The 15,109-nt window shown below is 38.8% G+C and overlaps 1 protein-coding gene across 2 annotated transcripts in view; it reads left to right on the forward strand.

Annotated features, from left to right (window-relative positions):
• ITPR2 (inositol 1,4,5-trisphosphate receptor type 2) overlaps positions 1-15,109 on the forward strand; it is a 501,875-nt gene that overhangs the window by 98,484 nt on the left and 388,282 nt on the right. For both annotated transcript variants that reach the window (XM_046011092.1, XM_046011093.1), the window contains exons 5-9: positions 1,259-1,417; positions 7,485-7,583; positions 7,853-7,936; positions 8,237-8,383; positions 13,077-13,172. In XM_046011092.1, the coding sequence (XP_045867048.1) occupies positions 1,259-1,417; positions 7,485-7,583; positions 7,853-7,936; positions 8,237-8,383; positions 13,077-13,172 (585 nt within the window). The remainder of the gene's footprint in view (positions 1-1,258; positions 1,418-7,484; positions 7,584-7,852; positions 7,937-8,236; positions 8,384-13,076; positions 13,173-15,109) is intronic.

Below are 15,109 nucleotides of genomic sequence, written 5' to 3' on the forward strand. Positions count from 1 at the left end.
TGATGTTTTTGTTATTGGCCAATGGCAGAATGGCAGCACACAGGACCATCCAAGCAGCCCTCTCTGGGACAAGATGAGAGCGCCTGGCTCTGTAGCAACCCGAATGTAGGACCTCATCTAATGGCAGATTATAGGACACCAGTGGTGTGGGTGGGTTGCATGTCCCTTGAGCAATCCTCCATTAGTAGAGTTCTTCTTAAGCAAATTTCGATTAATATGAAGTGCCAGCAAGTGGAGTCTATGTTTGTTTGTTTTTTTTTTGTCAAGAGCTGGAAGTGCAAATGTTTGGATGGTCAGTTAGGGACCTAGCCACGTGCCCTATCAAGGTAGATTCTGAAGGAGTGGGGTTGGGCCATGAGGGTTTCATTGGCTCAGAAGAGAATTTCTTTCTTATATTGTAGATATGAAAATGATCACTCTGTTTTGAAATGATTGTCATAATAGACAGGAAACTTTATTCGTTTTAGCTTTCTTGCTTGGTCGAATAAAGTCTTGGGAAGGTTTTGTCCACAGCGTCCAAAAAGTCTGAGAAATGGTGCTTCCTATGCTCATCTGAGAAGGGAGGAGGATCAGTGTCCTCCTGCAGGAATTATTTGGGATGCAAAGCCCACCTCTTCACAGAGAAAGAAGTAGGGCTGTCCGTGGCAAGGTTTGTTAATGACACTAAGAGGTTTGGTGCCTTATTTTAGCTTCTTGGTTATTTTTCTTAGTATATTCTTTTTTATTTATTTATTTATTTATTTGACAGACAGAGATCACAAGTAGGCAGAGAGGCAGTTGGGGGTGGGGGGAAGCAGGCTCCCTGCTGAGCAGAGAACCCATGCTGGATCCCAGGACCCTGGGACCATGACCTGAGCCGAAGGCAGAGGCCTTAACCCACTGAGCCACCCAGGCGCCCCTTCTTAGTATATTCTGGTTTTGTGTCTGTGCAAGAATGGAGAGAATGTGATTTCAGGGCATTGCTTGGTCTCCTTTGGGAAGCCTGGTTTTATCCTATTGTTTATCAGTAGATGAAAATTTTCAGAGATGTGCTCTGGTTTGATTTCTCTGTGAGCCCTGTTCATCGTGGGCTGGAGGTGAGGAGGAACCTGAGAAAGTCAGCTTGGGAAGATGGCGAGTATGAAGCATGAAAAGAGCACCTTTGTTTAACCTGCACTCGAAGCTATAGCATGTGGACACAAGATATATGTACAAATGCATACGTGTAATTAACAGAGGACATGGAAGAATAAAGGCGGTAATATCTTTTTCCCCACAGCTGCTGCATATAAAAAGCAACAAGTATCTGACTGTCAACAAGAGATTACCTGCTTTACTGGAGAAGAATGCCATGCGTGTGTCCTTGGACGCTGCAGGAAATGAAGGGTCTTGGTTTTATATTCATCCCTTCTGGAAGCTGAGAAGCGAGGGTGACAATGTATGTAAAAATAAAATTAAGAGAGAAAGAATGTGTTCCTAAAGACAATAACTGTTAATAAGTGAGAGAATCCAGATAGCACAAAGGCACAAAGAGAGGACGTGTGATTTTCAATCAACACATTATTTTTATGGTAATCTCTTTAATAGGCTAAAACTATTTATAGTGCAAATTATGCTTGGGAATCATAAAAAGACAAAATTCAGATTAATTAAAAAATCATCTTCCAGCTGGAATTCATGTGAAAGAATTTAAGTAATGTTAATATTGGCTGAACCTTTCAAAGGAGAGAGAGTTTGCTTCCTTTCCTAATCTGAAGGGAGCATGGATGTAAGGAGAAAGCTAGGCTTAGGAAATACTGTTTATCCCTTTGAATTAATAGAGAGTAACAGTGACTTATGATGATATTTCATTTACTGGCTCTATCTTCAGCTGTTTACGGTCTATGCATCTTAAGGATGTATGAAGTATGAGGATCTATATAGATGGGCACTTGCTTGTTGATGACAATATTTAAAATATGTTTGGGAATACATTTATGTTATATCATGTAAATTTTAGTAGTTGCTCAAGCATTTTCCATAGCTTATAGAGTAGGGAACATAAAAATTTTGTGAAATGATTCAATAGGATCAATTGTTGGATATTTTTGTTTGCAATAAAGTAGCAAGTGACAATTCCTAGCACATGGGAAATGCTCAATAAATACTGAATAACTTTCGTAAGTAGAATACCTTACAAGTATTGGGTCAGGTGTCAAGAAGAAGAGTTGAGATTTTAAAAAAACTTAACCTTATACATTCAAAGCAATATAAAAATATAATTATTCTGATGGTTTTCTTAATACTTGGGTTATATTTCAAATATGTTTTGGATATTTCTTGTCCTAGAAACATCCTCTTTTATAGCGAATCTCTATTTTCAGTGAATTTTGAAATACAAATTCAATTCCACAGGATGCAAGCTTCATGGTTTAATTTGGTTAATAAATGATCTGATGATATCATCCTTAGGTAAGGTTTGGGAGATGCATGGCATGCAGGAATGTAAGGCACCTTAAGTCTCGTGTTGGATTCCTTTAAAAAAAAATTTTTTTTTAAAATTTTTTGGCATCAAGTGACGTGTGCTCTGAGCATGATCTATATGTTAATTTCAGTAGGTAGTTAATTACAGTCAACTCTCAATTATTTTGGGACTGATTATGCAGTTTAAGAACACCCCATGTCTTCTGGTGCCCTTTCTTGTAATGGAAATGATTGGATAAATTAGGGCCTTTCGATTAGCTGTGGATTTTATGAATTCATTCTATTTGTTTATTTATTTCTTTGTTCTAGTCCTTTCCCTGCTCCCAAAGGCCTTTATAGGATCCACTGAGAGTTGAATGTAATGAACTATTTCAAATAATTAGTTGTACTGGGGTGGGGGGGAACCTCCCGCCCAAGCATTCCATCTTGGTAAAATGGACAATGTAATTGTGAAGTGCAATATAGAAACCCTCCTTCTGTAGATGTGTTCCATAAAGCATGGCTACAACAACCTTCCACATTGCTTTTTGCTGGAACAGCTCACTGTTGTCGCTCATCCCTATGTAGCTTTTGTATGTGATTAAGATTGCTGTGAAAACATAAGCACACCCACATCCACCTGTTTGCCACACAAATAATTGTATTGTAGTGCTCCTTTTCTTCTCTAGGAATGGGTAGCATTCCCTAGCAATAAGTGTCATTCTGAAATTCTAAAATGTATTTTATTGAAGGCAGTTGGAAATACTGTCACTTCATAACAAGTGATTTAATTACTACTCATTTTCTTGAAAAGCGTATTAAGCTAGGAAGAGGAAATTGTAAGGTTCAACGGATTTTTAAAATTACATGTTACTATTAAGCAATTAGTAAGTTGTGATTCAGGTCGTGAGTATCCAATAAGATGTTTAGTGACTGAAATGAAATGTTAAGAATGAGGCTGATGATAGTTGGGGAGAAAAATGCTCATAGCGTCAAAAATCAGTGGGTTCTACTATTTATAGAATGGTGAGTTAGATAGTTTTTGGGGAAAAATAGATTCAGGGATCCCTCAACATTTTGGCTGTAAGGAGGTTCTTGTTTGCTGTTGTGTGGGTTAGAAAGTCATTGGGGATAGCAGAGTACATAAATATTTCATTTTCATTTATTTTCCCATGATTGAGTGGTTAATTTTTCATTTTCAACCTTGATCTGAGAAGACAAGTTCTTTACCTTGATGGTAGATTTTAAAAAGGAGAAGAGCCCAGATAGTCTTTCAGTGAAGAGAAAAATTCAACTCTTAGACAAAGAGCCTCTTCAAATAGCAAGTAGATTTTATAATTTTGCAAAACTGGATCTCTTGGAATTCTAGCAAAGGCAGGACTAGATCCCTGGACTGTTGGTTTCTACTGCAATGCCATGCCAGGTGTCATTTCCAAAGAAGGGTAGCTGCCAGTGGCATTATATTGCTCTGTATTTCCAGTAAAATCTCAGCTTGGATCTTCATGGCTGTTGCATAGAATCAACAGAAGGGCTTTTGGAATTGGAATTTTTAAAAGATGTTTGTGTACTAGGGTGAGTGTGACGTGGCAGAAAATGATGACACCCTTAAGTTCCTTATTAAATACACAGCTTCTCAGAAGGCATCAGACCACATCAGTGGACTAGTCCCAGGCTACATGCTTCAGAGCGTATTACCAAGTTCCATATTTACCAAGTTGTCTAATTACGTGTGAATTCCCTGAGAACAGGGACTATTTGTCACACTTTTGTATTGTTTTTGCACTTGTCTGTTCTTTTTATTTCTTTTGATTAGCATCTGGTCCATTGCATTTACGAGATTTTTTTTTCCCCCACCTTGGTTAGTCCAAGTAACCATTGTCAAGAATAAGACTGAAGACTTGGAAATGAGTGAATTAATGTTAGATTCTCTTTGTTATTACTGTTCTTATGAACCCTTGGTGTTTAGAGCATTTTGGCTATATGGCTGGTCTCTTAAAAATATATATAGAAGACTTTCCGGGTGGTGTTTTGAAATAAATATTGCAAATGGATTCACCCAAAGCTTGCAGAAAACTATAATAAAATAGTAAGACTTAGATCAATGGATATAGGTACAAACAAAAATATTCTTTTAATTGGAAGGACATAGCTAGAATATATCATTATATTTAGCAGCTTATTGGCCAATATTTATCTGATGCAGATAAGAATGACCTTGTAGACCAGATCCAGTTGTTCTTTAAGAACTTGGAAGATCAGGTGCAGCACCGGCAGGATGTGTATTAAGTCCCAGTATTCATAGTATGGATGGCTACGTGGACTTCCTTCTGGCCCTGAGAGTCGGAGCTGCGTGGTGTCATGTGCAGTAACAAGTGTGTGTGTGTGTGTGTGTGTGTGTGTGTGTGTGTGTGTGTGTGTTTTGGAAGGGGATGTCGGACACATGTTTATGTCACATTGACTTTTATATGTTTTTGCTTATACTTAATTTGTAAAAATACTTAACCCATTTTGGTTCAAAGATAGAAAATAATATAAAGATATATTGCTTAAAGTCTCTTAACCTTTTTTTCCGGCTCCCCAGTGTCTTCTGTCCCCTGTACCAGAGTAAACTTCTAGAAAGATTTCTGATGCTTGTACTCTTCCTCCCTTCCTCCCTCCCTCCTTTTTTTTTTACACAAAGAGAGCCCAGCTCTGCCCCCTCACCCTCTCCCTTCACATTGTTTTTTTTACGGTATTCCCTTATCTGTGCATAGAGAGCTTCTATGATGGTTTTGCTGAGTCCCAGCACCAGCATCCGACTGATGATGGACTTGAAAAGCAGGTGATGAATAGAAACCAATCCTGTGAGTGGTAGAAGCTACTTCTGCAAACCTAAGAACAACTTCCTTTTGCTTGAATAGTGAGCTTGAGATTTCTTTATCATAGTTTGTGATAACAGTACTATGTGTAAATGTAGACTCCCATGTATAACCCATAAAAGCTTAATTTAAATTGGAAATATGAAATTATGTTCCTGAAAGCCTTGGTCTAGGTTAAGATACAGGGAGGAGAAGTTTTGTTTATTCTTATTTTCTGAGTCCTAATTTGTTTTTTCAGTTATCTGTCCAACTAATATAGTGTAGTACTGAGTAAGAAATATGCAAAGAGATGTATTAGTTTTCATTTCTGAGATGGTGAGCAGTTCTATAGGAGAATTGAGAGTATAGGTCTTGCAGTAATGTCTTTTTTTTTTAAAGATTATTTATTTCTTTATTTGTTGGAGAGAGAGAGAAAGAGAGGGCGAAAGGTAGTACAAAGAAGAACAGAAGGGGAGGGACAAGCAGGCTCTGTACTCAGCATGGAGCCCAATGTAGGACTCAATCCTAGGATCTCAAGATCATGACCTGAGCTGAAATCAAGAGTCAGGAGCTTAAGTGACTGAGCCACTCAGGCGCCCCATACAGTACTAATTCTTCTAATAGGTTGTAACAAGAGAAACTCTAGTAACTCTAAAATTAAACTGCTTATTATTACCATTAAGAAAGCATAACTTTGGGGGCGCCTGGGTGTCTCAGTGGGTTAAAGCCTCTGCCTTCAGCTCAGGTCATGATCCCAGGGTCCTGGGATCGAGCCCCACATTGGGCTCCCTGCTCAGCAGGAAGCCTGCTTCCTCCTCTCTCTCTGCCTGCCTCTCTGCCTAGTTGTGATTTCTCTCTGTCAAATAAATAAAAAAAAAAAAAAAAAAAAAAGAAAGCATAACTTTGGGGCACCTGGGTGGCTCAGTCAGTCAGGTAAGCATCTGCCTTTAGCTCAGGTCATGATCTCAGAGTCCTGGGATCCAGTGCCGCATTGGGAGCCTGCTCGGTGGGGAACCTGCTTCTCCCTCTGGCTATTGCTCCCACTGCTTGTGTTCTCTCTTTCTCCGACAAATAAGTAAATAAAATCTTTGGAAAAAAAAAAGAAAGCATAACTTCATTTCCCACAATTTGAGTTATGAATAGAAATTCTTGAAGATAAATTGGACGTTGTTAATGATAACATAAACAAAAAAATCAACTTAGATTTAATTCTCTAGATCATTTCTCCCAAAACCAACCAAAAAATTTTTATGTATATTTTCTTTATTTTTTTCAGTAATTTCTACTCCCCTGAGATCAAGAGTTGCAAGTTCTACTGACTGAGTCAGCCAGGCACCCCTAATTAAAAAAATATTTTAATTCAACTTAAATTTTTTTTAAATTTTATTAAACTTTTTATTTTAATTCCAGTATAGTTAATATATAGTGTTATATTGGTATCAAGTGTACTATATGGTGTAAAACATATACAACTTTTGAAAATTATTGTTCCGACTTAAATTTTAAGGCGTTTAGATTTTAGAGAATATTTAATGAAAAGGTGGGCTTATGGCTGAAAACTAGCAAGATAAATATTTTTACCTTAAACATTTTTTTTTTAATTTCATACTGAACACCAAAGTTTAAAGAACAATTGGATGAGAAAGGTAAGAGTGAACCAGATGCTCAAGGACCAAACAATAAGCATATTTCTACAAGGTCATACCTAATTGTGCATGTCCTGATCCAGATGACATTAGGATGTTTAATGCATTTCTGGGATGATGGGACATTTCAAATTAAACAGACTTGTTTTTAATCCCATAGACAATAGAAATGAATAACGCTTTTTGCTTGCACTTAATGTGCTCCTAATATTTAGGCAGATTGATACGGCAGGTGCTCCGTACACTCCTCTGCTGTGCTCATGGCACAAGACCCAGTGTGGAGGGGTGACATCCTATTTATTGACATTAAAAAACATTCTTACCGAAACGGGAGACTAATGAGAAAAGGGCCTGCATGAGCTTTATGAATCCAGGCTGGTAGGTACTATGGAACACGATGACATGATCATTTACCAGAAAATATTTTACTCTAAGAGAAAAAGAATTGAACTAAGATTTGCGCGGAAGCCAGACCAGGTGCTGTGTCAGTATCTGGACTTCCCTGCAGTTATTTCTAGCTTCAGATGTGGCACCACAGTTCTGCCCAGTGTCTCAGTTGCATCTTATTTCTAATTCCTAGATTGTCGTGGGTGATAAAGTTGTTCTGATGCCTGTGAACGCGGGACAGCCGCTGCACGCCAGCAACATAGAGCTTCTCGATAATCGAGGGTGCAAGGAGGTGAGTTCGGGAGGAAAGAAGATGGATTTGTCTATTTTTATCATGAGAGGAAGAAAAGTCATACAGCTTCATTTGTTGTTTTCATGAATGTAATTGTGCTAATTAATATCCTGTGTAGATAGTGATTGCTATTTTTGCGTAGCATTTGTGTTGAGGTGCATACCTTACTGGCCACGGTTATCTTTTTTCTCTTTTTTACTAGTTGGAGGAAAAATTTCTGGTACAAAATGGAGCTGCAGTTTTATAACTTAACATTTCTTCCTTAATAGGTGAATGCTGTTAATTGCAACACTAGCTGGAAAATCACTTTATTCATGAAATATAGTTCCTATCGAGAGGATGTACTAAAAGGAGTAAGTATGTGCTATGTGGAACATTTGCTTGAAGAATGGAAGGTTGTCTTCCTGAACTTCTGGATGTAAAACCTGTGTATTAACTAGTATTCATAGTTCAGGACATGTTTATAAACCTTGATAGTCACTATAGTGCTTCACTGAGTTTTCTTCTCTATAGTTTGACATGTGTACATAATCATTAAAAGCCAAGCAAGTAGTAGAAGGGCCCAGAGTATCAAAACCAGGAGACTCCTGCTTCTTATGTGTATTTGTTCTGACTTTTCTTGGAAATACATTGTTCTTATCCTGTTTTCCTAGGGTGATGTTGTTAGACTGTTCCATGCAGAACAAGAGAAGTTTCTGACTTGTGATGAATATGAGAAGAAACAGCACATTTTCCTTCGGACAACCTTGCGTCAATCAGCCACTTCTGCTACCAGCTCTAAAGCGCTCTGGGAAATAGAGGTGTGCAAATAATATTTGGATTTTAATAAATATTTATATAAAAAAGACAAGATTACTAAGCTGATTATTTTATTGTTATAGACATCATTTATGATAAATCCATAAAACAGTAATATTTGTGGACTAACTTGTACCTCTTCATTACTGTGATGAATTTGAAATGTTGCTACTTCCTTTTCCTATCCTCTCTGGGGCATCTCTTCTCCTGTCCCCTCTCTCTCTTCTCTCATCTATTCAGGTAATAGATAGATGTTGCTTTTTTAAAAATCCATTGTGAAATGTTGTCAACACTGATCTGACCGCAGGTGATGTGCCTCAAATGGCTTTGGAGTTATGATGGAACTTTCACTCACTTCCGGTGAAGACAGGTATCAGAACTGCACAGTCACTGAGAAGAACAGTTGTTTCTTCTGGAGATTCCATTTTTATTGGCTGAAGAGACCCATAGTTAAGAATTCATCCATCCTTTAGAAAGTTTTTCTTAAATGTTGCCAATATGGTAGAGTAATTAAGAAAATGTAAGGTGTGGATTTTTCTTTTCTTTTTTTTTTTTTTAAGATTTTACTTATTTATTTGACAGAGATCACAAGTAGGCAAAGAGGTAGGCAGAGAGAGAGAGGAGGAAGCAGGCTCCCTGCTGAGCAGAGAGGATGTGGGGCTCGATTCCAGTACTGTGGGATCATGATCCCAAGACCCTGGGATCATGACCCGAGCCAAAGGCAGAGGCTTTAACCCACTGAGCCACCCAGGTGCCCCATAAGGTGTGGATTTTTCTTTAAAGGATCTTTCTATACGATGAAGGAGATAAGATAGATATAATTACCTATGAACAAGCCAACATATGACGCGTTCCATCCTGATTTAATGGACATCCAGACTTACAGCTGTGGTTCTCAACCATTTTAAACCCATCACTTCCCCTTTATAGCATGTATTTTGTGATACTTCTTTAATTTTTTAAAATGAAATTTGTAGGTAATATTATTTATAGATTTACATGAGTAAAAATTAATAACATCCCTAAATTCCAATTTAGAAAACATGAAAGGAAAATAATTTATAATAAATAATTGATAATAAAACAATATGTATTTCAATATGTAAATAATTATTCTAGTAGATATAATATTTGTACCCACCTTGAATGAATACATTTGGATTTGAAAGACATGGTAGAAAACGAGGATCAGAAGACATTCTATGCAGGGGCACCTGTGTGGCTCAGTTGGTAAAGCGCCTGCTTTCAGCCCAGGTCATGATTCCGGGGTCCTGGGATGGGATCCCTTCGTGGCTCTCTGCCCAGCCAGGAGCCTGCTTCTACGTTTACCTCTGCCTCTGCTGCTCCCCCTGCTTGTGCTCGCTCTCTCTCTCAATTAAATAAAAAAGTCTTAAAAAAATAAAAAGACCTTCTATACAAGTACAGGAAAATGAAAGAGCCGGGGTAAATGTGGGCTCTTAAATATCTCATGATCTCGTGTTAGGGGAAGTAATAACAGAACGCATTTATTTGTACATGATGTAAAATAGAAGGAAATAAACATTGATATAGGGATAACAACACAAATTACAGACTCTTGAAACAGAAAATGAGGAAGTATGAGGTTTATGCCAATGAGCTGAGCCGTAGTTATAAATGTAATATCAGAACGATTCTCTAAATTATGACATGGTTTAGAATAGAGATGAACTAGTACAAAAAGTATTTTTTCTATCTTGAAACCCCAGTACATATTGAGGCATACTTTCAGTCTCTAGCGTTCAGAAGAGACCTTATCCTTCAAGAAGATAGGTTTACAGAGAATTGAGAAAGTCTTAGGAAAAACAACCATCACCAAAACTACATGATATTCTTCTAAGAAATCTACCTGACAATGTCTCTTATCAGGGTGAAAGATAACCGGCAGCCCCCAAATAAATACATAATTAAAATATATATTTTTCACACCATAGATTTCTTATCATTGTGCTCTAAAGAATTAAAGAAATACAGGGAGAGCAATAATGTGAGGTATAATTTTAAAGCTTTCTTAATGAAATATAGTCATAAAAAAGTCCTATAGTGACTTCCCTATATAGTGAGTTCCCCTTGTTTCCTGTGTCTCTGCCTACATGGTATTTGGCTCTAAGTCTTTTAAAGGAATTGCGAATCTTCTCTCTTATATATTTAGTATTAGTTTTATAGATTTTGCTGTAACTGTATCACTGCATTGTCATCCTTTCCAACAAGGCATATAGTCGAAAATACTGTAACCACTACGACCCACCAAGCAGTCATCGTGGAGAAAATGAATCCATTATTTAATAATTCTGAAATAATGTCTTGAATTCATTTAAGCTTCCCTCTCTGTAGTGGATTTCCCTTCAATTATCGGACTTTTCATCTGACTTGATATGAAAACTTTTTAATACGATTATATGTGAAAGCGTTACCAGTTTGTATTTGTGGGTGGTTCATTTGTGCAGGAGGCTTGAACGGTTCATTTGTGCAGGAGGCTGTGGGACATTTCTCTACCGTGTGCTGTATCAGCCAGTGTGGTCAAGACAAAGAGGTATTTGGTGTAGCAAATTAGGTTTCAATGTTACTGGAAGGACCGGACAGGGAAAACCAGGGTAGGGAATGCAGTCTCTTTCTTTCTTTCTTCTTTTTTTTTTTTTTTTTTTAGATTTTATTTATTTACCTGACAGAGAGAGAGATCACAAGCAGGCAGAGAGGCAGGCAGAGGAGGAGGGGGAGAACAGGCTCCCCACCGAGCAGAGAACCCGATGAGGGGTTCGATCCCAGGACCCTGAGACCATGACCTGAGCCGAAGGCAGAGGCCTAATCCACTGAGCCAGGTGCCCCAGGGTACACAGTCTTATTGGAAGATCAAGCAAGGCTGAAGGTCTCTGTTGCTCCTCCTCTGAGCCCTCAGACCTCCCCCCCTTGCTTCATGAGGCTGCCTGAGGCAGCTGCCACCCCTTTACCGGAACCCGAAGAGGAAGCTTGCTTCTACTTTTCTCTGCTTTCCATCCGAATGGAAGGACCCAAACGCTGCTGCTGAGGCTTCCCACCCCGGGATACAGAGAGAGGAGGACTTGGAGGGGTGGGTGGGTCCTGAGTGCCACACACAATGTCCGGCCTGGGCTCGATCCCCTGTGACCTGCAGCATATATGGTATCTTAGCCAATGCCCCATAATGCCCATAGCATCCCTCTAAAGTCACTGTAATGGATGAAAACACCCTCCTTTCTGTATGTCCAGTTGTCGCCTAGTGAGTTGTACCGGCATTGCTAGATCGACTAGTGTCTCGGATAGTTCTTAGTCCGGGACCCTGGGGAGCTTCCGGTTATCCGTGAACTTCTAGCAGCTGTACACAAAATGTGTGTGTGTGTCCGTGAGACAACCAATAGATTTGATCAGTGTGTCAGAGGTATCTGTCACTTTGCCGAAGGTGTTTGAGGATAGCCGGTGTGATTAGCAAAAGATTTGTGGAAGAAGTTTGATTTGAGAACTTAGAACTTAGCCTTGGAAGATGGGTAGGGTTTTGGTCACAGGGAATGGTATTTTTTTTTTTTTTAAACCTCATCCACTTTGAAGTATTTTCCTAATTATTACATTATTTGAGCTACCAGGGTAGGGGAAGACCTAGAAGATAGAGTCTAGCAAAAGCATTAGAAAGTTTATACGTAGCAGCACACAGAATTTGAGGCTGGGGCAGGAGTCCAACCAGGGGTGGGGGTCAGCATTAACAAAAAGAAGGTAACCTGTTGGGGGAGAATAATGAAAAATTCTCCTAGTACTTAATCTTCAAAACAATTAAAATCATTTTGCACATGACGAAACTGGCTTGAAGATGTTAAAGTACTTGCCATGTTCATACCATAGGAGTTGGCAGAGCTGGGACTCCAACACAGTCATCTTCAGACAGTCAAATGTCGGCTTTGCTGCTGCCCCAAGCTGCCTGCTTCAGAGCCTCTCCTTTTACTCTCAGTGAGCCTAGTGGCTCAGCATCTGGGGCAAGGCCACTTCCAAGGACAGGTATCAAAGGCCATGGTATTAATAAAAAAGCACTTGTGGAAAGGGCCAATAATTAAGTTTGTTGAGAGCTCCAGGCCTTGGCATTTGTGGTTCCCTCTGTCTGGAATGCTATCTTCCGATCTCTCTACGTGACTGTTCGTTCTTATCCTGCCAGTTTCAGCTCACATGTCATGTCAGAGTGGCCTGGCCTAATCACCACATCTCAAGAAGCCTTCCCTAGTTACTCAGTCACACGCTCTGTTTATTTCCTCGTGGCACTTGCCGAATCTTATTTAGTGAGAGCTCTAGTCTTATTCATTGCTGTGACCCTGTTGCCTAGAAGAAGGTGTAGAGTAAGCTTTTAATATGATTTGTTGAATGAATATTTGAGAGACCAATGGGAGAGAAGCCCTCAGCATTTCCAGTTTTGGCCTGGGAAGCCTGTCTCTTGGAGTAAGACTGTATTTACACATTTAAGGCATGAGCATCACGCATGCACACAGTGAGCGAACTTACGTCTCTTGCTCCTTTGTGGGGGAGTTTGTTTTTCTGCCATATCGTCCTCTCAGGCAAACATGTATTGGATTTGACAAGTGAGCCTTAACAGGCAAACGCTTTGTATGAACTGTTGGCACTGGCTTGCCAGAAGCATGAATATCTTTGAGGCTTTATTGTCGTTGCTCTTTTTGTCTGTAGGTCGTTCACCATGACCCGTGCCGCGGGGGTGCTGGACAATGGAACAGCTTGTTCAGATTTAAACACCTTGCAACTGGGAACTATTTAGCTGCAGAGGTAAGACTGATGGATACAGTGCTATTACATCTCTGTTACTGAAATAGTGAAATAAGCAGTCATTGTGCAGAATTTGATTATTGTCTCTCATGATCTGGAGTGACATATAAATTATTCTTAAAGTGTGAATATTAATCGAAGCACTGCAATAATCTTTGTCTCAAAAATTTAAACAACAAGGGAGCCCTCTGTGCCTCAGTCTGTTAAACGTCTGACTTGTGATTTCCGCTCAGGTCATGATCTTAGCGTCTTGGAACTGGCTCTGCATTGGGCTCCGTGCTCAGCCCCAAGTCTGCTTGAGATTCTTTCTCTCCCTTGGCCCCTCCCCACATTCATGCTGTCTCTCTCTAAAATAAATAAATGAATCATAAAAGAAATTAAAACAACCGTAACAACAGAGCACTGGTGCTTGGTTTACTTTAAGGTCAAGTGCCATAGAGTATCTGATTTGCATATTGTATGCTGTTTGTTCTAGACTTTTTTATTTAGATTCAGTCTTGCAGAATGTCTGCCTTGGAGACATGATCAACTCATTTTTGGTGTAGTAGAGCCTTTATAGTTTCAGTCATCTTCACTGAGCCTGGTTTCACTAGTGGATGACTTTTATTGTTCAAACCATTGGAGAAGAAAGGCGTTTCTTCCTAAGGCACTGAACTGTCCTAATACTGTTAATAAAAATGGTCAAAACAAATAAACGTCTTTTCTTTCTCCACTAAAAGCATGTTGACAATCAGGTAGTTATGATGTAACAGTATAGAAGTTTTACAAATGACTTAATTAAAGTTTGGTTATCCAATGTAAAAATAATTTTGAAAATATTTGTTTTTTAGATGGATGAAAATATGCATTCATTCTACTCTCCTCAACTCTGTTTCTGTTTTTCAATTTAAGGTTTCCTCTGGGATTTGAAACCAGAATTGGCCTTAGGATTTTTAGTATTCCTTATCTGACTTTTGGTTTTGGATGTGAGGGAGGATAAGGAACTGGGGGGGCAGAAGTGATGAGAAAGAGGTGTGGGAAACAGGATGTTTCTGTTGAAACTCAGGCTGAGCCCTGAGTACTCAACACCTTACCCTTTACATCCTATTAACCTGTGATAATTGTCTTCATAGTGCTTACCACTGTCTGACTCATTGTACATTTTATTTTCTCAACATTCGCTATCAGAATGTATGCTCTCTGAAGGCAGGGATTCTTTTTGTTTTTGTTTTACATCACCACTGTGTCCCCAGCATGTAGGGCAGTGCCTGGTACTTACAAAAGATTTGATGAATATTTTTTGAATGAATGAATGAGTATGAAGAAGCCGTTCAGGCTTCTGTAAGCTTAGAGGATAGGAAGAAGATATTGGGATTTGTATCTGAGTGGCATTTGGAGCCATGTTTGGGCAAATTAGTCTCTCTAAGGTCCAATTTCTTCCTCTGGAGAATGGGGATAATCACAACATTTATATAATATGAGTACTAGGAGAATTAAATGAGGTAAAATGCTTGGCATGACATGTGGGCCATGGTAAGCATCCAGGAAGTGACGCTGGCATGGTTGTATTTATTATGAGAAATAGGGACTACTCTTACTTTCATAAATATCTGACTTATTATTTATGAATCTGTTCAAATAAATGAAATATAGCCTTGCAATTTATGGCCTGTTTACATCATGAATGTTTTGAAGTAACTTTTTTGAAAAATAACACTTTGATGCAAAATTAAGCCGTAAGGCAGAGAATCTTGTCTAAAATACAAATCAGAGAAGTCTGTTCGATGTGGTGTAAAAGATACGAAATTAGTATCAAAATTCTCTTGAATCTTATATTAGTGACTCTTCCTTAATTTACTTCAATCAATGGCTGTTTAACTACTGACATTCCATAGAAAACCAACATGATTATACCTTTTGAGTTTCTTGGTTAATTTCTGCAATTAAAACTTTATCAT

The sequence above is a fragment of the Meles meles genome, chromosome 7 (assembly GCF_922984935.1).
Source record: "Meles meles chromosome 7, mMelMel3.1 paternal haplotype, whole genome shotgun sequence".
Taxonomy (NCBI): domain Eukaryota; kingdom Metazoa; phylum Chordata; class Mammalia; order Carnivora; family Mustelidae; genus Meles; species Meles meles.